The 25,777-nt window shown below is 35.3% G+C and overlaps 3 protein-coding genes and 1 pseudogene across 7 annotated transcripts in view; 1 reads left to right on the forward strand and 3 right to left on the reverse strand.

Moving 5' to 3' along the window:
• Positions 1-594: 594 nt before the first annotated feature.
• Positions 595-25,777, reverse strand: part of Cype (cytochrome c oxidase subunit cyclope) — a 108,102-nt gene continuing 82,919 nt past the window's right edge. Inside the window, exons 1-3 of one of the 3 annotated variants that reach the window (XM_076777493.1) lie at positions 1,390-1,624; positions 837-997; positions 595-756 (exon numbers count right to left, since the gene is read on the reverse strand). In XM_076777493.1, coding sequence (XP_076633608.1) covers positions 684-756; positions 837-997 — 234 coding nt within the window. In that variant the 5' untranslated portion in view covers positions 1,390-1,624 and the 3' untranslated portion in view covers positions 595-683. Of the gene's footprint in view, positions 757-836; positions 998-1,339; positions 1,625-25,777 lie in introns of those variants that run through there. The other 2 variants (XM_076777494.1, XM_076777495.1) reach the window with 2 other exon arrangements.
• On the reverse strand, positions 3,060-4,600 carry LOC143348321 (uncharacterized; annotated as a pseudogene). Its single transcript, XR_013080753.1, has 4 exons — positions 4,392-4,600; positions 3,935-4,222; positions 3,642-3,852; positions 3,060-3,507 (listed from the first exon to the last, which is right to left on the reverse strand). The product of XR_013080753.1 is annotated as an uncharacterized LOC143348321 (transcript).
• Positions 4,861-8,368, reverse strand: LOC143347877 (SET domain-containing protein SmydA-8-like). Its single transcript, XM_076777477.1, has 9 exons — positions 8,173-8,368; positions 7,575-7,645; positions 6,994-7,210; positions 6,527-6,777; positions 6,212-6,379; positions 5,919-6,145; positions 5,606-5,816; positions 5,364-5,509; positions 4,861-5,168 (listed from the first exon to the last, which is right to left on the reverse strand). The coding sequence occupies exons 1-9, from the start codon at positions 8,188-8,190 to the stop codon at positions 4,936-4,938; spliced, it is 1,542 nt and encodes a 513-aa protein (XP_076633592.1). The 5' UTR covers positions 8,191-8,368; the 3' UTR covers positions 4,861-4,935.
• On the forward strand, positions 18,724-25,754 carry Valrs (Valyl-tRNA synthetase). Of its 2 annotated transcripts, XM_076778827.1 has the most exons (18): positions 18,724-19,121; positions 19,604-19,777; positions 20,409-20,536; positions 20,673-20,837; positions 21,048-21,249; positions 21,372-21,660; positions 21,854-21,978; positions 22,051-22,196; positions 22,277-22,481; positions 22,547-22,720; positions 22,817-22,938; positions 23,240-23,348; positions 23,511-23,786; positions 23,850-24,185; positions 24,276-24,431; positions 24,675-24,878; positions 24,987-25,262; positions 25,469-25,754. In XM_076778827.1, exons 1-18 carry the CDS (start codon positions 18,951-18,953, stop codon positions 25,682-25,684), a joined length of 3,474 nt encoding a protein of 1,157 aa, XP_076634942.1. In that variant the 5' UTR covers positions 18,724-18,950; the 3' UTR covers positions 25,685-25,754. The 2 variants fall into 2 exon arrangements, with proteins under 2 accessions (XP_076634942.1, XP_076634943.1); XM_076778828.1 differs by lacking the exons at positions 18,724-19,121; positions 19,604-19,777 and having other exon boundaries at positions 20,420-20,553.

Genomic DNA, 25,777 nt, shown 5'->3' on the forward strand with positions numbered 1-25,777 from the left:
CCATTTGCAATGCGAACAACTGACATGCGCAAATCAATCGCGCGGGGCACGCTGGGTATTTGAGAGGCGCCATCTTGCCAATCATTTTAACATTGAAATTTCCTAACCTATCACTATTTATATTTATGGAGTTTAATTTTTCTTACTACATTTACAAATATTGTATTTCAATTTACATTATTTCATATTTTATATAAAACACATACTTGATACGAGTAATTTATTACAACTTTCAGTGTTCTACGACATATATTACTTTTATAAACGAATAGTAAATATCTTCGGTTCCAAAAAAAAATATGCATTTATTACAAGAAATAATTTGAAACATTTATTTTTTCTGTAGCTATATCCTTCAAGTGTATTTATTGAAGCAATAAGAAACGAATCTTAAATATAATAATTACAAAATATATTTTTTAGTTTATATTTTCAAGACGCATTACTATAAATAAATGTGATACATATAAAGAAATAATAATTTAAATACTAAGTACATGTATCATAAACAATACTTCCAACATAATAAAGATGTTATTTAACAAACTTCAGGATTATATAAGTTTCAACAACCTTACAAATGTACATCTAAAGTATGATTTTCCAATAGATTTATTTATTAAATATGTACATAACTTCATACATGGAATTCTTTATTAGCACTAATTTTTCATTTGTGGTATTTAATCTGTAGGGTGAGACTGCATAAGTCCGGCAGCATTCATTTTTTTCAATGCTACTGCTGGATCATAAGTTCTAAAATAAAACAAAATCTTTATGTTACAAGTTAAAAAACAAAAGACCTATAAGTGTAGCCATCATAAAATTTTAATTACTTGTAAAAGTCTGACATTTTCCTGTCAAATGGATCACTTATTAGCACTTTATAAACTATGCCAGTCAAAACAGATACCCCTAACACGATTGGCAAATTTCTTTTAGCTCGTGTAAGATGGAAATTACGAAGATTAGGTTTTGCTAAACGTGTTTCCGACATCTGAAATAAAAATATAATATTATATTATTTATACAGAGATTACACTTAATTTCAATACTTTACATTAACAATATTTTTCAATAACATGTAACTGATAATTTTAAATATCATACATGACAGATCAATAAAATTTATGTAACCAATTTTAATAGATAAAATATAAAAAACGTATATTTTTAAATAGTTTATACTTTTAAATAATCAATATATTGTATTATGACAGGTTAAACCATACTTGTAGTTGTAAAATAAATATTATATAACATTTAATATTTCTTAGAATGTGATAAAACTAATTGATATAAAGGTACAAAAGTTCAGGGACCGTAAAGGAACACATACTTTTTATAAACGAAATAACAAAATACTTTAATGAACTTTAAACTATATACTTCTTTATAAATCGACGTCGGTACTGTACTCAGGGCTGTACACCACCTAAGAAACTGCTGGAAATTGTTCACGAACTTACAAACTGAGAGTTACTACGTATCGGTGTATTCCGAAATGAATACGTAACAGCAGTGTGGCCAGATTTGGCATAATTGAGTGCATCGACGGTGACACTACTAACGACGAATTTCCTTAGCAACTAACGGAGTCATGGGGAAAGTCGCATATCCTACCGCACGAGCTACATTACGTGAGCTCGGCAATTCGAGAAAGAAGGCCAGTGCAAGCCTCTCCTTCTTGATCTTGAGCAGCTGAAGTCATATAGGCACATACATATGAGCAAACTCCATAATGAAAAGAAAATGTACACGGAAATGCACGTTTTAAGACCCTCTGATCACATTTTAACTATTGAAAAAAAAAATTATTTCTCAAAGTTGCGTAAAATGCTGACCTATCGTAACATGTAGTTCGTGCGGTAGAATATGTCGGTTTTCCCCACCACTCTGTTAGACGCTAAGGAAGTTCGTCGTTACTAGTGTCGCCGCCATACTGGTCATAGTTGTATCTAGATTGCGCGCGAGTTGTGTTTGAACCAGTGTAGGACATAGTGTAGTGTGTGGCGCGCTAATCTGTGATTGATAACCTATTTTAAAACACAGACAAACACTGATAAGGGACACAGGATGTTCCAGAAATCCATGAGAATACAGATTGACATCAAGGTCAGTGATTCAGTGAAGATCAAGGAACTGTCAAGAGGTAGGAACAATGAAATACATTCATTACTGTAGGAGTTCTGATCGTTTGAAAATTGGACTATTTTTGTGGAGTTTTCCTCACTTTACAGAGTTAAGAAACTATTCGAACATTCTTGGAATTTCTACATATTCTCCATCAAAATACGCGTTGTTTGCATTTTGAAACATTAAAATCCTCCAATCCGTTCAGGATTTATGATGTTTCGAACATACGCATGAAATTTTGGGGAATCATTTCTAGCCTCACATTAGATTTTCGGTAAAGAATTTTTTTCTTGAAAGTGCGTAGAAATTCGGGGGTATGTCTATTGACCAAAAATGATTGTAATTGACCCCCGCAACTAAAAATAATTTTTTTATGACGATTTGAAATTTTTTAATTTCGTCGAAAAATTTATCCACTTATTGAATTTTTTTCTCGAAACTGGTTAGGATTTCGAGGGTATGTGTGTTCACCAAAAATGATTGTAATTGACCCTCGCAGTCGAAAATAATTTTTCCAGAACGATTTGAAATTTTTTTTTTCGCTGAAAAATTTCACATCTCAATTTTTTTTCTCGAAAATGATTAGGATTTCGGTGGTAGGATTTATATAATTTTAATTTATAGTTTTCATATTTACATATGCTATAAATACATAAAATTCGTATTATACTATTAACTATAACTTGAGAACTAAGAGTCAACAACAAATATTTTTGCTTCCAAAGGTTTCAACCCCCTTCAACATACTTCAAGACTGTTACAATGGACGAGGTCGATGCTAGTGTAAATATCTAATTACCAAATAGGGAAGGCAAACTTTCCCCTTACATCTCCATTCACAAAGGAATTATGGCCATCACACTGTTCTTCTCTCAGAGTCATAAATGTTTTGTAAGTAATGGTGGTTAAACCGTGGCTCTTCTGAATCCTTACTACGTCCTGTACCCTTATTAAATTTATTCAATCTAAATGTTAACCAAATTGACACTTAAGGGAATTAGTACAGTGTAAACAAGTAATGTCCCAACTACATTTCCGCAAATCCTAAATATTCGAAGTTTTGACGATCATTTTTTCAATTTATTCCTATGTGATTTTCTTTTGTTGTGGGTATGCATGTCCTCGATCGTAGTAATGGTTTTAACGTCGGCTATATTTTGATTCAGTGCTTTTAATTCTTATAGAACTCGTTTAGCTAATTTTCCCTCCAGTGTGTCTGTTGGTTCTAAAAGAAGCATTGCCAGAGACTTCTTCAAGAGACTTCCGGTTTCCTCCAGATGCAAAGTTAATTCCACCGAAGAAATTTCGCGCGCGGCGTACGCTCGATTCGCCAATAGTACCAATGTAAGTGCATTTCATACAACATTATTCCTAAAAATTTGTAATCACATCTTCCAGTTACATAATTCCAATATTTCATTTAATATAAAATTTTATTGAGTAGTTTAATTTACTGTCGCTTCACGTATATGTAATTCTAATATGCATATGAAATATGAAATTACCTTTTAATCGAGATATCCCTGGTTCAATTATTTCTAGCACATTGTACATTTCTTTTCGCATGTCCAACATTCTTTGCATAACTTTTTTCTGCGGATTTGGCAATGCCACTTCTTTTCTGTAGACGGTCAGTAACTTTTGTTTTAAGGACAACATCAAGAAATGATTTGGGTGCAGCGATCGTGATAGTTTTGTCATCAATGTTTCAAGACCCTTGGAAAGGATTATCAAAGAGCGTGAGATCTACAAAGTTAACAAATAACTCGTAGAATTCCGGTAACGAAGAAGTACAAACTTTGACATCACCATCATCCGTATTGTCGATCAACGTCCTGGTTATATCCAAAGTAACTCGTACAAGACGTCCCCCGATGGTTCTTTTGCACTTATCGCATTGTCACTTTATACCCCATCCGTACGGATTTATCGTTAGAGGATTTTGCGCTCCTATGAAACCTTCCCTGCACCTGAGGCATATAATGCTGCTCATGTACGATCCCATTTCGTAAGGATCTCTACGTAACGTGCACTCACATTCGAAGTACTTTCCTTCTTGCAGATGCTTCCTTCTATTCGCTGTTTCCTGATAATAGAATTACCAAATCAATCATTTCACATACCAATACGAGTATTATAATTATAATAACGAGTACCAATTTTTAAACACTGAATAGAAAATTATATTTAAGATTTAAATGAATTTATAACTAGTTATAAAAATGTTAACGATTATTACTCGATTGTCAACGAACCAAAAGTGACGATGTATAATTGAATAAAATGGCAAACTAGCGTACACAGTAAGCTGAAAGTTGTCGTCTACGGTAAGATGAGTGTTCGTTTTGCAATCGTGAGCCATGAGGGAGGCCTCTATGTATAAACCTCGGAAAAGCAAACCGTCCAGACCTCCCGCAGATCTTAGCTCAAAAGTATTAACGTCTAAAATTCCGCACTTCAGGAATTAAACGGAGTGCCCTCATGACTTGTTCATGCAAATTACCTGAAGAGTTATTGAAAATTAATAAGTTGATCGTTTTTATATTTAGATACCGATTAAAGATTTTTCAGAAGCTAGTCCGGCACATTTAATGGTAGATTAACTATTAAATATATTTTATTTGTATGTACATAATTGTCGTTTATCATCTTTTCACGAGTAACTTTTATTTTAAACATATTTCCATAAAACAAATGATTCGCGAATAATTTAAGATCGTCGAGTAAAATGACTCATCCCGTTTATTTATTAACAAATAAATACATTTATGCGAATATTGATATATTTACAATAAATACTTATAAATCAAGGATCGATTGCTCGAGCTGAATTAACGATTCTTTCGCGACGAGACCTATTTGGCCTTCAGGCGTGTCCGGTGGTTCCAAGCACAAAATCGTCCCCGATTCTTTCAAAATTTCCGAAGCCTCTATCATTTTCGATTTTAATGCAGCTTCATCGATCACTCCGGCGTTCCATTGCGTCTTAGCGATGAAAAGCAACGGTGCGTGGAGTTCGTATAACGTCATTCCTTTCAGAATAGGAAAGAAACGTTAAATTGTTGAAACGTTTCATTAATTAAAATCGTTAAATCGTAATTTTCATGAATATCTGTGCTTCTATTACACGTACAGATAGAGAGTAGTTTGATGAATGTTTTTGAAAAAAACAAATCGTATTGTCATAAAAAAAAATTATTCAAAATTAAAGTGTAAATAATTTTTACCTCTTATACGAGAATAACCCGGTTCTATGACATCCAATACTTGAAGCAGTAACTTGCACATATCGATTTTGTGCTCTAATACGACGTCTGGCAGGTCGTCTAAGAGATATTCATCGACCCGGCCGTACATTTGCGTTAACGAATGTCTGAAATGAAATTTGAACAAATTACATTAGTCCCATTTCCAAAGTTTGCTTGTACACTTTATCGCAATGATTTGAACAGAGTTGAATACAATTTACCTCAACATAGTATTGAAAGCATGACGAGGATGCAAAACAGAATGATATTTTTTCATAACCGTTTCTCTTTCGTGAATTGCATCAGCGCCATCGGCTCCGCTGATAGTCTCCACTGCCTCGACTTCCGAGTGTATAATTTGAAATACCTTTCGAACGGCTGATCCGCTGGTTGAGAATTCGCAATGCGTGCATTTCCAGCCACTTTCGGGATCTACAAACCGTAATTATCCTTTTTGTAATTATCCTTTTCGCTCAAGCATACTTACGTAACTATATTTATTACACCCATTTCATGTTACTGTGCGATAATTACCTAAAGAATCTAAAGATAAGACGATTCCATTATCACATTTGTTACACTTTAGCGAAGACATATGAGTTCCAAGCTCAGTTGGATCCGAGCATCTCGGACAAGCACACGCAAAGTGTTTCCCTTCGAGAAGGTGTTCCCTCCTCAGCATCGTCGGTAATAATGAATGCGTGTAACTGCCATAAAGTTCACCGCCCGGAGGAACCTTTATTGTCGTGCGCAATCGTACTCTGCGAACATAATGAATAATATATTTAATTATTTTTTTTATAAACGGTTTAACAGGAATATTTTACCTGTAATCAGTCGGCGAAATGCTATGACATGTATTCGAGACACAAGAATGATTCATTAACGCAACTGTTGGATAAAGAGCCCTCGCACTGTAACCAGCTGCTGTTCGAACTTCGAAAGTATTTATTTCCAAAATTCCACACGCTGTTTGAATGCTCTCCTCCGAGAATCTATAATGAATATTATTGCGTAACATTTTGCAAGCATCCAAACAATTACAATCGAACAAACGAATATTATAATCGTCGTGAATGTTATTTATCGATTAAAATTGTTGGACGACAACCAAGATAAACATAATATAACGTATATTTTACCTATCCATTTTAAGTCGCTTTCTCAAATATTCTACCACGTTTACGTGGTCCGATTTCCAATGTTCCTGTTGACTTCTTATTTTATTGTGAGCCTCCATGTCTTTCACTTCCTTGTTCCATTTTTCGGGATTTCTCTCCGATTCCAAGAGCAACCTCAATGGTGTTATACATTCTAATTGCGGGACTCCGTTCATATTAGTCTCGTCTAAAGCTGCAGCCACGTTAAACTTTTCATTTGCTTGTATAAATATCTGCAAACAGGGTATTCACATATTTTGAGATTTATAATTAAAAAAAAAAGAAAAGAAAACTACTTTATAAAATTAATCATTTACATACGTTAGTAACAGTCACAGACGAAACAAGTAACTTTGACTCTCTTGGTAGATTTAGTGTTAAATTAGCGTTAAATTTACGGATGACGTGACGAGGTATGGTTAGTCATTTTTCATTTTGACATCTTGTACCTGACACTCGTAATCTTTGTGCTGTGGTTGATTTTCACATTCTGTAGAGCAAACTGGCCACCCACATTTAGAACAAAGCGATTTATTGTTTGTTAGAGGCCATGGTGTATAACACGAAAGACATAAGGGATAAGTGAATGCCTTTGGTCCGACCACAAATGGCATCTCTGTAACGATTTCTTCACCTGGACCTAACTCCTTGTTAGCGACCATGTATCTGAAAAAATTTGTACCCGACAAATGTTTTACCAAGTCACGAGAATTTTTCAATATTTCACTGTTTATTTTTGTACAATGATATTTTTGTACAAGTGAAGTAAACTACATAAATACACTATATACTAAACAACAAAGCACAAAATAAAATAAAATAGTTCAGGGTATTGAAAAGAAAAGGTCTAAGTCATTGAAATATAAATTTTACAAGATTACACATTCTAGTTATTGAGTCAATGTTAATGTAATTAGCACGTGGTTTCAGTAATATTTGTTATTTTCATATTTAATTAATGATATTATTGATTTGATTATTTAGAATTTCGAATTCTATTAAAAATTCGACCAGGATAAAATTAAATTACCTTCCAACTCTATCATTTTGAAGAACTTTGAACATTGCTGTGCTTTTTACCTCTACATCCGGCATAATTCCCTAGAAACAAAATTATTATGAATATATTGTTAACTATTTATACTTTTCTATGGATTTATAATTTACTAATTTTATTGCATCTCTATGTTTTCATTTAACGTACACTTCCTGTTAATATTGTCTTTGCACAATGAACACGATGTGGAAATCAGTACCTTTCTAAGCCTCGTATCTGTAGCTGTATACACGCGTACGTAAATTAATTTAGCATTTCGAAATGACTTTATATATATGTATATATAAGTATCATATTATTATTCAAGTTCTCTTTTTTTACAACGTAAAACAAATATCGTCGTGTTAGAAAACTGATTCAAAATTAAATTAAACTAAACACATCGTTCGATACAAATCATTAAAAAATCTATTCGAGTGCAAAAGTAAATCGTGACAATAATTCATTCGCAAATTGACAATACAAAGCTTAAGAACATCCAAACCAGAAGAAAATAAACGCGATGAAAATAGTTTGCGACTAATCTACAGTAAATCACGGAAGTTTTTAGTAACTGAAACCGAAAACTTACCGAACTTTGTTGCGACATAATTGATCAGCAATCAATCAACACTAACAATAAAGCAGTTTTCTTGACTCGTTCTTGTTACGTGCTCCCTGCGTTTGAATTGAATTTTAAGATACACGAATACGAACGGATTTATACAGACTAAAAATTGAATCTGTACGATGCTTTATATGGATATATGTATTCGTTCTATTAAAAACATATCATGAGCGAATGTTGCCAAAGGAACGACGTCACACCAGTGTGGCCAGATTTGACATAATTGAGTGCACCGACGTTGACGTTAGTAACGACGAACTTCCTTAGTGTTTAACGGAATGGTGAGGAAAGCTAACATATCCTACCCCACGAACCACATGTTACGCTAGGTCAGCACCTCATGCAACTTCGGGAATTCGATAAAGAACGTGAATGGGAGCCTTCCTTTCTTGCTCTTGAACAGCCGAAGTTCGTCTTCGCTGAGAAAAATTTTAATGGGGGATTCTAGAGGCCAAAATAAGACGAAAATCAAGAATACTAATTTGTCGATTGAGGCTTTGTTAAAAACTTATTAACTTTTAAAGTTCCGCCAGTCCTGAATTTTTTTCTCAAAAATGCGCAGGATTTCGAGGGAATGTCTAATGACCAAAAATTATTGTAATTGACCCCCGCAACCGAAAATATTTTTTTTAGAACGATTTAAAATTTTTTTTTTCGTCGAAAAATTTAAGCGCCTACCCCCTGTCGATTTTTCTTAAAAATTCCGTTTTCATTTTTAGTAATTTTGTTTGACGCCCTACAGAAAAGTTGTCTAATACTTTGTTGTAGGTACCCATGGGCTCTACTTCAGAAAAAAGTTTCATTGAAATGTATTCAGAATTGTAGGAGTTATGGCTGTTTGAAAATTGGACCCTTTTTATGGGGTTTTCCTTATTTTGCGGGGTCAAGGATCAACTTTTCGAATATTTTTGCGATTTGTACATATTCTCCACCAAAATACGCGTAGTTTGCTTTTTTAAACATTAAAATCGTCCAATCCATTCAGAAGTTATGATGTTTTAAAGATTTGCATGAAATTTCGGGCAGGCATTTCTAGCCAGAAATTATATTTTCGGTAAGGAATTTTTTTCTCGAAACTGAGTAGGATTTCGGGGGTATGTCTGTTGACCAAAAATGTTTGTAATTGACCCTCTCAATCGAAAATAATTTTTTCAGAACGATTTGAAATTTTTTTTTTTCGTCGAAAAATTTAGGCACCTACCCCCTGTCGATTTTTCTTAAAAATTCCTTTTTCATTTTTTGTATTTTTGTTTGACGCCCTACAGAAAAGTTGTCTAATACTTTTTTGTAGGTACCCATCAGCTATACTTCAGAAAAAAATTTCATTGAAATATATTCAGAATTGTAGGAGTTATGGCTGTTTGAAAATTGGACCATTTTTATGGGGTTTTTCTTATGTTGCGGGATCAAGGACCAACTTTTCGAATATTTTTGCAATTTGTACATATTCTCCACCAAAATACGCGTAGTTTGCTTTTTTAAACATTAAAATCGTCCAATCCGTTCAGGAGTTATGACGTTTTAAAGATTCGCATGAAATTTCAGGGAAGCATTTCTGGCCTCACATTAGATTTTCGGTAAAGAATTTTTTTCTCGAAAATGCCTAGGAATTCGGGGGTATGTGTAATGACCAAAAATGATTGTAATCGACTCTTGCAACCGAAAATATTTTTTTTAGAACGATTTGAAATTTTTTTTTTTCGCCGAAAAATTTAGGCACCTTTTCGAATTTTTTTCTAGGAAATGAGTAGGATTTCGGGGATATGACTGTTCACCAAAAATGATTGTAATTTACCCCTACAGCCAAAAATATTTTTTTTAGAACGATTTAAAATTTTTGAATTTAATTGTTAATAACTTTTTAACGGAGCCTCTATCAACAAATTGGTATTCTTGATTTTCGTCTTATTTTGGCCTCTAGAATCCCCCATTAAAATTTTTCCCAGGGGTGGTCGAACACCCTTGTATAGGCACATACATATAAGCAAAGTCCATAATAAAAGAAAAATTTACACGTTAATACACGTTTCAAGTCTCCTTGATCATGTTTTAACTATTGAAAAAAAGAAATTATTTTTATTATTCCCATGAATGAGCATATGTATATAATGTTTTAAACATACGCATGAAATTTCAAGCGAACATCTCATTGAAATTTTTTCTGGAAGTAGAACTCATCGATACCTTTAAAAAAAAAGTATTAGACAACATTTCCATACAGCGTCAAACAAATTTATTAAAAGTCAAGTTTATATTGTTTTAAATTCGCAGCCATTAGCTCGGTGTTACCCACGAAGAACTTCTTCATTGTGGGTAACACCGATTACCAGATCTCACCACGAGGAGGTTGCTGCGAGTGGAGACCCGAAGGGAGATTGATGGAATCTATCCAATCTTAGTTCTATCGATCTCCCCTTTACAGACCTAGAAACTAATATAGAAAAGAGAGAGAGAAATAGAAGAGAAAGAGATAGAATTATGCCAAATAATTATTTTCTTTAAAATGGGTTTTAAAAGAGGGATGAATCTAAATTGTGGGTGACACGACAAGACGCGATACTGAACCGTGTAGCAGATCTTGGGATCGAATTGACTCCGCTTGATGATTCGATTTCTACAGGAGAACAGATGCACGCCCCTGAAACTGGTCTCCATTTCTCCACTGCAACCCGCCGGGAGCCAAAGGACCCGACTCAGGATGTCTAACATAGAGAGAGTACCTGTGACTAGGACTTCCAACCAGAAGGTATGCGTTTCCGCAGGAAACGGATACTCCACACCTTCAAGTGGAGTATCATTCTCCATGAATCCAGCCAACAAGAGAAGACGATTAGATCTTTTGGATTAGCCACACGGCCGATCACATGTTTCTTTCAACGAAACAACTGTGACCGAAGCCAGGAACGAGGGAATGACTGTAAACGAGAATCTAGTAAATTGAATAATTAATTGGCAATTTGAGCATAAATTAAGAGGCCGAAAATTAACGTCGAGGCTCGAACTAAGCAAGTTAAAAAGGAAATTTAGAATTAATTTAAATTAATTCAATCAAAGAAATTAGAAAAAAGAAATATTCGACGTTAATCTTAATATCTTAAATCTAACCGCACTTACATACTATCACGCTTATGCTGCACCCCTTGGTCGGCGGATGAATCTGGCGTTTTCCAGCAGGACCCTCGGAATTGATCTAAACAAAAACTCAAGTAACAATTAACATTTGTACAAGAAAATATAAATATACCAAGTACCTAGTAAAACAAAAAAACAGAAATATAATGGATCGAACAACCCAACGAAGTATAAAACCAAGCTTGGAGTGGAAAAATATCATCCCAACGAAGAAAGAATAAAACATCCCAACGAAGTAATTTTCTAAACGAAGTTGAAATTAAATTGGACAAAGAACCCAAAGGAAAGTTCTTTGAAACCAATCACACGCGTCACAGTACCCCTGGCGGTTCCAGGGGTACTGAGGAGTTGGTCAGCAGTGGCCAACTTTATACCGGGAGGGGATCATGGGTTGCAGCCATTCAGCCAATCAGCAGCCAGTTAGGCTCCGCTTGATCGAAAGTTTAACAAAGTTGCAAGAATACCGAGCCCCTTCGCGTGCACCAATTTTCCGAATATTCTTACATGTTTCCACATATTCTCCATTAAAATACGCATTATTTGTCTCTGGAAACATTAAAATCCTCCAATCCGTTCAAAAGTTATAATGTTTTAAACATACAGAAATGTTTGCTCGAAATTTCATGCGTATGTTTAAAATATTATAACTTTTGAACGGATTGGAGGATTTTAATGTTTCCACACACAAATAACGCGTATTTTAGTGGAGAATATGTAGAAATTCTATTATATATCCGTAAGTATTCCATTATTTCAAATAATGATTCTTTAATTTCTTTTGATGAACAATTCGTCTATCAAAGTTGCACAAATGACATCTGAGTCCCTCGTCATGGTCCGTCCTTTTTGGTCACTACGGGAGCCCCCTGGGGTGCGCGCGAGAATTATCCCTCAACCACAAAGCAAGACGGATCGTGAAGCGAGATGAAGAATTTAATTCAAAATTTACATTGAATCAAGATTTCCGAAGATGGTCAAGAAGATGTTTCACGAGCAGCGGCCAAGGGACAACCCTGGTATCTTTGAAGATGAAGAAAATCCCAACTTTGGGAAGAACTCCTAAATTGAACATTAAACTTGAATAACTTTTCAACTGAACAAATAAATTGAACAACTCCTATATTGAACAACTCAGAGACTGAACACCTCTGTTACGGAATAACTCCGGAATAAAACTTGAACATCCTAAATTTCCAATTCTATATAAAAATATAATTGATACAAAAATTAAATATTGAATGAACATTCTTGTTATGAAATTAAAGAATTATTATTTGAAATAATAGAATACTTGGCAAATAGATCGTTTGAAAATAGTTTATCAAATAAGAGAGTGAAAACTATTTTCAAACGATTTATTTGCTAAGTATTCCATTATTTCAAATAATAATTCTTTAATGTTATTTTGTATTATTCATCATATCACTCGCGGGAGACATCTCTCAGCCACTTCAACAAGACAGGCATATTCAAATTTTTTTTTCGAAAATGCGTAGGATTTCGAGGGTATGTCTATTCACCAAAAATGATTGTAATTGATCCCCGCAACCGAAAATAATTTTTCCAGAATGATTTGAAATTTAAAAAATCTTTTTTTTCCACCTACCGATTTCGTGAAGAATTTTTTTCGCAAAACTGCGCAGGATTTCGTGGATATGTGTATTCATAAAAAATGATTGTAATTGAACTCTGCAACGATTATCGTACCTGTAAGACGAAATCCTGGCGAGTAAGAGAATTGATGCTCCTTAGAGTGCTGGTGATATTCTTCGAAGCCTTGATGAAATACACTAACACATTATTGACGACAAGTTGTCCCTTCTTGTCGTCTTTGGATTTTTCAAGAAACAATCGACCAAAATTTTCACCAACGAAACAAATATATGCAACCCATTACGACTCTGAGATACAAACGAGGAAATATTCATCGATCTAACCTCAAATTAACGATTACGACGAGAATATCTTTTTCACAGCGATTAGACATGAACTGCAGGCTTTAAAATCGAAACAACTGCCAAAATAAATTCTTTTTTCACTTTGTTTAAACTTTCCTTGACGTATACACGACCCGCACTTCACCTAACCAGTTATGGTTCTTTTGAATATGGACATGAGCGAAATACAATTTTCATGTATTGAGTATAAATTCAATCAGGTCTTTATACTCAATCGTATTAATAATATACATAATATGGAATAAAATAGACACGTAAATTCAATAGATATATTAATAATTTGATAATATAATATTATTCCTACTTATCGACAAGTAGATGCAAAATAAAAGTTATTAGTTAAGACTCTGCAAGTTGATCGAAAAAAGCATATTACTAAAATATTGCTGTACAAATGAAAATCATGACATGAAAGAAACGATATCTTATTATTATTTTCATGAAATGTTACAAATATCAACACAATTAAACTGATTAGAGAAATAATGCTGAAATAGAAAAATGGGTTATACATAAAGTTCAATGAAAACATAGAAATGAAACAAAATAGACATGTAAATTCAATACATATATTAATAATTTGATAATAAAATATTATTGCTACTTGTCGACAAGTAGCTACCAGTTGGCAGCACCCATCAGCAGCGTTCAGCTGTTCTCTGAAACAAAAACATCAATACTCGTGGCAGATAATACGGTCTCTAGTGGAGAGATTTATAAAATTAAGGAATCATTATTTGAAATAAAACAATACTTTGGAAATAAATCGTTTGAATATAGTTTATCAAGAAAGACGTTGGAAATTATTTTCAAACCATTTATTTTCCAAGTATTCTATTATTTCAAATAATAATTCTTTAATTTCATAGCAAGGAATATTTATTTAATATTTAATTAAATTTGTGTCAATTATATTTTTAAATAGGATTGGAAATATGGGATGTTCAGTTTTATTTCAGAGTTGTTCCGTAACAGAGATGTTCAGTCTCTGAGTTGTTCAATATGAGTTGTTCCCAAAAATGGGATTTTCTTCTTCTTCAAAGAAACCCGGGTTGTCTCTTTCTCCAGCATCTTGACCATTCAGCATCTTCTTAGCCATCTCCGATCATCATTGAATGGAAATTTTCAATGAAATTCTTCGTCTCTTTCGTCGGTCCATCTTGCTGGGTAGTTGAAGGAAGTCTCCCGCGAGTGCGCCAGGGATCTCAGTTTCTATGCAACTGATTCTGTGCAACTGATTGGCTGAGGGGGCGCTAATTGATGGATATGATGAATAATACAAAATAACATTAAAGAATTATTATTTGAAATAATAGAATACTTAGCAAATAAATCGTTTGAAAATAGTTTTCATTGTCTTATTTGATAAACTATTTTCAAACGATTTATTTGCCAAGTATTCTATTATTTCAAATAATAATTCTTTAATTTTATAAAAAGGAATGTTTATTTAATATTTAATTAAATTTGTGTCAATTATATTTTTATATAGGATTGGAAATATGGGATGTTCAGTTTTATTTCAGAGTTGTTCTGTAACAGAGATGTTCAGTCTCTGAGTTGTTCAGTATGAGTTGCTCAATATGAGTTGTTCGATATGAGTTGCTCAATATGAGTTGCTCAAGTTTAATTGTTCTTTTTAGGAGTTGTACCCAAAGTTGAGATTTTCTTCGGCTTCAAAGAAACCAGGGTTGTCCCTTGGCTGCTGCTCGTGAAACATCTTCTTGACCATCTTCGGAAATCTTGATGGAATGGAAATCTTCAATTCAATTCTTCATCTCACTTCACGGTCCGTCTTGCTTGGTGGTTCAGGGATAACTCCCGCGAGCGCCCCAGGGGGCTCCCGTAATGACCAAAAAGGACGGACCAGGGAGAGTGGCCCAGATGACATTTGTCAACTTTGATAGACGACTTGTCCATCAGAATGAAATTAAAAATTCATTATTTGATATAATGGAATACTTATAGATATATAATAGAATTTCTACATATTCTCCACTAAAATACGCGTTATTTGCCTCTGGAAACATTAAAATCCTTCAATCCGTTCAAATGTTATAATGTTTTAAACATATGCATGAAATTTCAAGCGAACATTTCTGTATGTTTAAAACATTATAACTTTTGAATGGATTGGAGGATTTCAATGTTTCAAAGTGCAAACGACGCGTATTTTGGTGAAGAATATATAGAAATTCTATATATATATCCATGAGTATTCCATTATTTCAAATAATAATTCTTTAATGTTATTTTGAATTCTTGATCATATCCATCAACTAGCGCCCCCCTCAGCCAATCAGCAACCAGTTAGGCACCTGCAGTCGTCCCAATCAGTTGCATAAAAAGCGAGCTCCCTAGCGCGCCCGCGGGAGACTTCCCCCAACTACCAAGCAAGACGGACCGATGAGAGAGACGAAGAATTTCATTGAAAATTTCCATTCAATGAAGATCGAAGATGGCCAAGAAGATGCTGAGTGGTCGAGATGCTGCAAAAAGAGACAACCCGGGGTTCTTTGCAGACGAAGAAAATCCCAACTTTGGGAACAACACCCAAAAACTGAACAACTCTTATATTGAACAACTCAGAGACTGAACATCTCTGTTACGGAACAACTTTGAAATAAAACTGAACATCCCATATTTCCAATTCGATATAAAAATATAATTGACACAAATTTAATCAAATATTAAATATGATGACCAGTGCTGACAAAAGTACAGAACTCGCGACAACTTTTGACACCATACAGCGACTGTTACTGACTGCTCCTGATTATTGTTTGCCTCTGCTGGACTCTGCTGACCATCGCTTATATTTCTGACAACCTATAACGATTACTACTGACTTCTGCTAACCTCTGTTGGTCTTTACTGATCTCTGTCAGCGTGTGCTTGTCTCTGCTGAACTTTCCTGGCCTCTGCCGAACGCTACTGACCACTGCAGGTATTTCTGATAATGTATAACGATTAATACTTACTACTGCATGCCCCTACAAGTCTCTGCTTGCCTTTGCAGGTTTTTGCTTGCCTGTGCATGCCTTTGTTGGCCTCTGCTAAACACTGCTGACCACCCCTGATGCTTCTGACATCGTATAACAATTACTACTTGCTACTGTTCGCCCCTGCTGATCTCTGCTTACTACTGCATGCCTCAGCTCGTCTCTGCTGACTACTTCTGACCACCTCTGATGCTTCTGACAACATATAACGCTTACTGCTTGCTACTATTCGCCGCTGGTGATCTTTGCTTGCCACTGCTGGCCTCTGCTGACCACCGCTTATATTTCTGGCAACGTACAACGATTACTACGACTCCTGCCTTCCTCTGTTAACCTCTGTCAGCGTCCCCTGGCCTAAGCTGGCCTCTGCTAACCGCTGCTGACTACCGTTTATATTTCTGGCAATGTACAACGATTACTACTGGCTACTGCCACCCTCTGCTGACCTCTGCCAACATCTCCCGACGTCAGCTGACCATCGCTAACCGTTGCTGACAAATTGTGACACGTTGTAATATAATATAGTATGTTTATATGTATTAAAGTGTTGTATAATGTAAATCTATGGCAATAAATGATATAATTTCAAAGAATTCTATGTGTTCTCATCATTTTTACCCTTTTTTTCCTATCGAAATCATTCCCTTAGTTATAAGACACTCCGAATCTTTTAAAATTTTCTAAATTCCCCGGAAAGATTTCAAATTTCCCGCCGCCAGGAATTTTTGCGAATTCCTGGAAATGACGTCATTTCTAAGAATTCCTGAAAATTCTCGGAATCCCTGGAACTTACCGGCGTCCCTGAAACTTCTCGGAATCCCTGAAATTTCCAAGAAGCTTCAGGCAACGAAGAATGAATTTTTCGGCAAAAATTTTAAAGAGCTGTTACGTAATATTACGTAATATTACATAATGTTACGTAATATTACGTAATTTTGGCCGCAAAATTCCGGCCGCGAAAAATTTTCAAGAGCTATTACGTAATGTTACGTAATATTACATAATGTTACGTAATATTATGTAATTTTTGCCGAAAAATTCCGGCCAGCGAATTTTAGCCGCTGCCTGAAACTTCTTGGAAATTTCAGGGATTCCGAGAAGTTTCAGGGACGCCGGTAAGTTTCAGGAATCCGAGAATTTTCAGGAATTCTTAGAAATGACGTCATTTCTAATTTGGGAAATTTGGAGAGGGAAAGAGGGGTAAAAAATGATAAGAATACATAGAATTCTTTGAAATTATATCATTTATTGCCATAGATTCACATTATACAAAACTTTAATACATATAAACATATTATATTATATTACATAATGTTACAAGTTGTCAGCAACGGTCAGCAGTGGTCAGCGATGGTCAGCTGACGTCGGGGGATGTTGGCAAAGGCCAGCTTAGGTCGGGAGATGTTGGCAAAGGTCAGCAGAGGCTGGCAGTAGCCAGTAGTAATCGTTGTACGTTGCCAGAAATATAAGCGGTGGTTAGCAGTGGTTAGCAGCGGTCAGCAGAAGCCAACGGAGGCCAGCAGAGGCATGCAGAGGCAAGTAGAGTCCAGCAGGGGCAAGCAGTAACAAGTAGTAATCGTTATACATTGTCGGAAGCATCAGGGGTGGTCAGCTGTGGTCAGCAGAAGCTAGCAGTGGAAAGCAGAGTCCAGCAGGGGCAGGCAGTAGCAAGTTGTAATCGTTATACGTTGTCAGAAATTCCAGGAGTGGTGAGCAGCGGTCAGCAGAAGCCAGAGGAGACCTGTTGACGGGAGGTCGGATATTAGTTGTTCAAGAGCGAGAAGGCAAATGTGAGCCTTTCTCTCTCGACTCTCACGAGGCGGTCCGAAATTACTTCGGGCAACTTCAGAGAATCGAGAAAGAGGGCATGCATCATTTTACCTTTGTCGGGTTTTCGAAACTCCACGAGCTCACGTACGCGTGATCCGACATAGTGCGAGAGAGCACCTTCGATACCTTTCTGGCATCTCTGCACTGAAGTCCAAGTTGCGTGGAATAGTTCGTTATTTTCAACGCTAGATGGCGCTTATTTTTCGATCTCAAACCCTCTGGTGCTAAAACGCTCAAGTTTGTCGTGAAATAGTTCGTTACCTTCAATGCTAGATGACGCTTATTTATCGACCTCTGGCCCTCTGGTGCTAAAAGGCCCAAGTTTGTCGTGGAATAGTTCGTATCGTCCACGCTAGATGGATTTCTCGACAAACTTGGGCTTTTTAGCACCAGAGGGCCAGAGGTCGATAAATAAGCGCCATCTAGCATTGAAGGTAACAAACTATTTCACGACAAACTTGGACGTTTTAGCACCAGAGGGTTTGAGGTCGAAAAATAAACGCCATCTATCGTTGAAAATAACGAACTATTCCACGCAACTTGGGCAGCTCTTTCGACTCCCACGTGGCGATCCGGGTAGCTTCGGAGAATTGAGAAAGAGGGTATGCGTTAATTTGCCTTTGTCGACTTTACGAAACTCCACGAGCTCACGTACGCGTAATCTGGCATAGTGTGAGAGAGCACCCTCGGTGCACTTCTGGCACCTCTGCATCGTGTCGGGAAAGCGCATGGTTAACGTTGTAATTTTTCAAATTGTGTCATCAGTTAATTCACGCACGAGGAATTAGACGTCGAAACGTAACAATAATTTATTGATAAAATGGTCGATATGAAAAACGAGGAAATCAACGGTGAGACCGATGTCCCTCAAAAAAGTGCAAAACAGTTGCAAAAAGAAGCAAAGAAATTGGCGAAACTCGAGAAGTTTAAGCAGAAGCAGGAAAAGAAAGAAAGCAGCGACAAGACACCAAAAGTGAAGGAAAAAAATGAAGTAAGAACGACACTGAGATTGTCATAATTGTTCGCATACTTTCGTTGCCCATTGTCAGACAGCTTTTGATCCATATGGCCTTTTTAATACGATTAAGAGAAGATGGAACAATTGTGCAATTTGAAATTGTTTCTACTGTAAATAAATACAAAAAATGATACGAGTTTTAAATAATAAAATTTAATACGCTTTTCGTTGTTCTATAAGGTCGATGATAATGGGCAAAGAAAATCTTCGTATTATACACTTTAGTATAATAAAGTAATTTAATTTACCTATAGTGTTACATAATTACTTATAATTTCCCCTTAAAAATAAAATTTTGTATTCTTTTAATGTTTGATTTGTTCAGCTGTGTTCATTTATCAATTGCAATTTTAACAATATTTATCATTATAACGATTGAGCTATTCAGAAGCCCGGTCAATTGATTATTTAATATTATTATGAAAAACAAGCAAGTCATTTCAGTATTTTTACAGAAAAATGAAAAGAAAAAGGAATCCAAGGAATCGACTTTATACACAATAGAAACACCTGAAGGAGAAAAAAAAGATGTTACATGTACAATGCCTGATACGTATAGTCCAAAATATGTTGAAGCTGTATGGTATGCATGGTGGGAGAAACAAGGCTTTTTCAAACCAGAATATGGGGTGTGTAGTCAAAATTATATTTTAATAATGAATTCATTTTTCATTGCTATACAGGATGAGTCTAATTACTGAGCCTGGCTATACATAGCTCTGTTCTAAATAAATCCGATGCAATTCTACTAAACAATTGTCTAGGTTGGAAATTAAAAACTGCAATTATACAGTAGTGCCCACATAAGTGTCTGTGCTCGGGAACGGCCGCGGACGCTTAAGTGGGCATAGTTACTTCGCAAAATTCAATATAAGGAAAGATAAGTGCGAGTGATATACAATAGCTGGCATTTGGAACCATATACCTACATATACATGTAGAATGCATCGATAACGACCGCCGTCAAGTTAGCTTCCAAGAATTGGTAGCGATAACCGCGGACGCTTAAATGGGCAAAAGTGCGGACATTTAAGTGGGCATTACTGTACTTTGTAACTCCACTACCGTGCTTAGGGATTCATATGATAGAATAAGAGAGATCCATTGTGGTTGTATTATAGAATAATAGAGTTTTCTTTTATCTTTACTTAAGAGCCACCTTACTATACTTTGCCCTGGTTACTAGAATCGTCCGGTACAATAATTCATTGTAACAGTATGATTAAATTTTTCTGTTGCTTATGGCGTTATTAATTGCAGAGAAAAAGTATATCAGAGCCAAATCCCAAGGGTAAATTTATTATGGTGATACCACCACCTAATGTAACTGGTTTTCTTCATCTTGGACACGCTTTAACTAACGCTGTAGAAGATGCTATTACAAGATGGTAAAACAGAGCTTTCGGTACACTATATTATATAGAAATTTGTGTCTTATATAAAAATAATATCATTACTTAGAAACTGCAATTTGATGGTATAAGAATAATAATCTTATGTAAAGGATTTTTTATGATTTGCAAGGAATCGTATGAAAGGACGTACAACTCTGTGGAATCCAGGTTGCGATCACGCAGGTATTGCCACTCAAGTGGTAGTTGAAAAGAAACTTTGGAAAGAGGAGCGAAAGTCTCGCTATGATGTAGGGAGGGAGAACTTTATAGAAAATGTTTGGAAATGGAAAGAAGAGTAAGTGTAAATATAGATTATACAGGGTCATTTGTTTAAGACTTGAACTGAAATGTTTTTGTTCCTTGTAATCGGAGAAATTGTTTTAGGAAAATATTTTTTTTAATATTATAAGTAACAGAAATGTTCTAGGTTTTAGTTTCAGATATCTCAATTAGTACATAAATTCAAGTTAATACAACAAATGTATATGTAACATACACGTTTTAGGAAAGGAGATAGAATTTACTTGCAATTACGAAAGTTAGGCAGTTCGTTAGATTGGGATCGTGCTTGTTTTACTATGGATCCAAAATTATGCTCTGCCGTTACGGAAGCGTTTATAAGATTGCACGACGAGGGTGCCATTTACAGAAGTAATCGTTTAGTCAATTGGTCTTGTACCCTAAAAAGCGCTATTTCTGATATAGAAGTAAGGATTCTTGACTATAAATTACTGTAAAGTATATTATAATATTATTTATATAATATATAAATAAATTACTATAAATTAATTTTTCCAGCTCAGTACCTGATGTACGTTTCTTTTTTCAGGTTGACAAAGTTGAATTGACTGGTCGCACGTTACTTTCGATCCCTGGATACCAAGAAAAAGTAGAATTTGGAGTTTTAGTGTTATTTGCTTATGAAGTAATAGATTCTGAAGAAAAAATAGTAGTAGCTACTACTCGTATCGAAACTATGTTAGGGGATACAGCCATTGCGGTGCATTCGGAGGATGCTAGATACACTAAGTTCATTGGAAAATATGTACAGCATCCATTTTGCAATAGGAAATTACCCATTATAGCTGATGAATTTGTTGAAAAGGATTTTGGGACAGGTAACTTTTATCCAGTTTTTAGAAAACTAGCTATTTTTTAAACTAGTTACTCTTAGAATAGTGTTACTTTATCCTAAATGATTTCTTCATACGATTATAAATGAACAAAATATTTAGGCATTTCCATTTACATTAGAGATTCTTACTTTGCGTATATTTAAATACATCGAAATGTTAACTTTAATTTTCGTAGGCGCTGTAAAAATTACACCAGCTCACGATCCTAACGATTATGAAATTGGAAAGAGACATAATTTACCATTCATTACTATTTTTGATGACAACGGGACCATTATCGGGGATTATGGCCAATTCACGGTATTTACATTTCTTGGTGGGACTACAAAATTGGTGTTAACATTCTTTCAACAATTTAACTTGTTTAAACAGGGGATGAAACGATTTCACGCTAGAGTGGCTATAATAAAAGAATTAACGGCAAGAAACTTGTTTGTCGAGATCAAAAACAATCCTATGGTGGTACCAATGTGTAGCAGATCTAAAGACGTTGTCGAACCATTGATGAAACCTCAATGGTAAAGAAATATTTTTTTAATAAAAAATAATAAAAAATGTTGAAAGATTTCACAAATAATTTTGTTTCTTTTGTTCATAGGTACGTGAAGTGCAATGAAATGGCTGCGAAAGCAATGGAGTCGGTGCAAAACGGCGAGTTAAAAATCATTCCAGATCAATATAAGAAAATTTGGTACCATTGGATGGAGAACATAAGAGATTGGTGCATCTCGCGTCAATTATGGTGGGGTCATCGTATTCCCGCTTACTCCGTTAAAGTAATAGGTGCGACTGAAGATATCAAGGTAATTTCCAGGAAAATTCTGTAACATAATCGATGCATTTCATTGTATAAATTCGTTTTACTCAGCCAGATGATGATTATTGGGTGAGTGGGCATTCAGAGAGCGAAGCTAAAGAAAAGGCAGCTAAACAATTGGGTGTAGCCGTAGATAATATCATTGTTACGCAAGATCCTGACGTATTAGACACGTGGTTCTCCTCGGGGCTGTTTCCATTCTCGATATTTGGGTGGCCAGACGAAGTAAAATTGTTACTTAAGATATTTTAATATTTCAATGAGCTTGTCTCGAATAACTCCATTCAACACTGATATAAATTTCATTCGTCGTTTTCCCAGACAGAGGAACTCGAGGCATTTTATCCTGGCACATTATTAGAAACTGGTCACGACATACTATTCTTCTGGGTAGCAAGGATGGTATTTCTCGGTCAAAAATTATTAGGAAAATTACCGTTCAAGTAGGTTTACTCTTAGTTAGGTTTATTTTCATACTCAACCCTTTACCCTCGGAGACTTTTCACTGATGAAACGGTAGTGTTGGAATCAATTATTTTATTCAATCGATATTTGCCTTGCAATCTTATAGAACTTATTAATGAAAACAAATATCGAACTTTTACGTCTTATTACCCCTTAGAGGAGATATTTGAGTTGTTTGCTAGATTTACGATGTCTTCTCAGGGGAAGGGGAGCAGCCGAGTGCAAAGGGTTAAAATTTCTGTAATCGAAGATACATGTAAATCAATATCGTTCCATCAGAGAGGTATATCTGCATGCAATGGTACGAGATGCGCACGGAAGGAAAATGAGCAAGTCTCTAGGAAACGTTATAGATCCAATGGACGTAATCAGCGGTATAACGTTGGAGGTATATTTTCTGAAGATCATCGTAGGCGCATAAGCAACTAAAAAGGGTCTTTAAACGAATTTGAGCGTGTTATACGTCGATCGTTAGTTCTCAAAAAAAAAAAAAACACGTTTAATCAAGTTTTAAAATCGCTTAACCCTCTGTATGTCTATTTTAATTTAGGGTCTCCATAACCAATTAATGGAGTCCAATTTGGATCCGAAAGAGATTCAACAGGCGATCGAGGGACAAAAACGCGACTATCCTCAAGGAATTCCTGAATGTGGTACCGACGCTTTAAGGTTCGCGCTGTGTGCTTACACGACGCAAGGTCGCGATATCAATCTTGATATTCTTCGCGTGCAAGGATATCGTTTCTTTTGCAATAAGATTTGGAACGCAACGAAGTTTGCTTTCACGTATCTTGATTCTACCGTCGATTACGATGATGCTCAACCGGTAAGACTGTTGGTACATACAGACACGATAAACGTACGCGACATTGCATTATTTCTATTATAGAGGAATTATGACGTTCAAAACGACGCTAATACGTTGGATGATAACGAGTGGTACAAGAGTACCTTAAAAGAAACGTGCGTCCAGGATGCGTTAAATAATTATTTAGGCGATTACTCATATCTGGAGGGGTATAGTCCATCGCAAACCGACGCGAAAGTTTACCAAGCTTTTGTCGAATTAAATGTTGACGTGACAAGCTATCCTTACTTACATCGTTGGTACAAACACGTTGCGTCGTACAGCAAACAAGAACAATCTGTATTCCAGGCGGAACGAGGTACAATGTCGTTTGAATGTGCCTGCAAAGTACACAATAACCATAATTATAAGGAACAGGTACGCTATATAAAAATTGAAATAAAAAATAATCTTATAAACGCGACAATATATTTGTTCTTTTTTTTATTATTTTATTTATTTTGTTAGTCGTTCGGCGCTGAGACGAATGTTGATTTATGGATGCTCTCTCGTGTAAGTTATGCTGTGCAGACCTGCAACGATGCAATGGCGCAGTATGATTTCACTACAGCCACCACTGCTTGTTACAACCTTTGGTTGTACGATTTGTGTGATGTTTATTTGGTTCGTATATTAATTAACCTAACCCTTCAAGTACCACGTCCGTAAAATATATGTACCGATCCATTAATCTTGATTAGTTTGCGACACTTAACCGTGTATTTTTACATTTACAAATCAGATTTTTGTCACCTAAAGACAAGCTTTATCGCATCACTTGAGATCGAAAATTCCGTTGTATCTGAGGGGTTAAACAACAATCAGTGAGCTTTTAGATTTTATATTAATACAAATTTATTGTTTTAGGAATACTTGAAACCAGTATTTCAGAGTAACGACAACGAGCGAAAGCTTGCTGCAAGAAGAACTTTATTTAAGACGCTGGACGTAGGATTAAGATTATTGGCTCCGTTTATGCCGTTCATTACAGAAGAACTTTATCAACGTCTACCACGCAAAACACAAATTTATCCGAGTATTTGCGTTAGTCCGTATCCAGAACTTTCAGAGGTATCAATACTGAGTTTTTTAATATTCTTAGAAATGTCAAACTCCTGCGCGAGTTTAGATCACACGTGCACGAATTATCCAAACTATTGGTGTTTAATCGGTTTATAGTGCCCATGGAGAAATCTAGAAATAGAGAAGGACGTTGATTTTGCTAATAAAATAATAAAAAACGTACGATCCGCGCGCGCAACTTACAATTTACCAAATAAAATCAAAACTGAAGCGTTCCTTGTATGCGGCGATGGGAATCTGAAAAAGAAGCTTATGAAGTATCAGTTACACATAGAAACCCTTGCTTATTCTACGATTAGTACAAACGAAGCACCAAAAGGATGCGCTATTATTACTGTAACGGACAAAGTCCAAGTACATCTATTGTTAAAGGTAACAGTATTGTTATGAATAATTGAGAGACCATCAGTTGTAGTATAATTGAAGCATTAGTTGGAAGAACACATATACCAAAATCAACTTCAAAGTTTGCCTTTTTTTCCATCCAATGCTTCAATTACAAGAGTATATCAAATTCTGCTGGTTTTCTCGTAAAATTGATTATTAAAATTGATAACGATATTTATGAACTTTTAAAGGGTTTAATCGATCCAAAGAAGGAATTGGAGAAACTCGGTAAAAAGGAGGAGCAGTTGATAGATGTTATAAAAAGACTAAAGCAAGCTATGGAAGTTCCTGATTATAATGTTAAAGTACCTTTGGATGTACAGAATAGTAACAAAGAAAAGTTGTTAAACAGCGAGGGAGAGCTGCAACGAATCACCGATGCGATAGCGGCTTTACGAACAATGTAACATTTAGGTCACAGAATTTTAATTTTCATATTACCATATTATTTATTAAACTATATTTTACCAAAAATAATAGTCGGTACTGTTGTTCTTTAA

This window comes from Colletes latitarsis, chromosome 11 (assembly GCF_051014445.1).
Source record: "Colletes latitarsis isolate SP2378_abdomen chromosome 11, iyColLati1, whole genome shotgun sequence".
NCBI classification, from domain to species: Eukaryota; Metazoa; Arthropoda; class Insecta; order Hymenoptera; family Colletidae; genus Colletes; species Colletes latitarsis.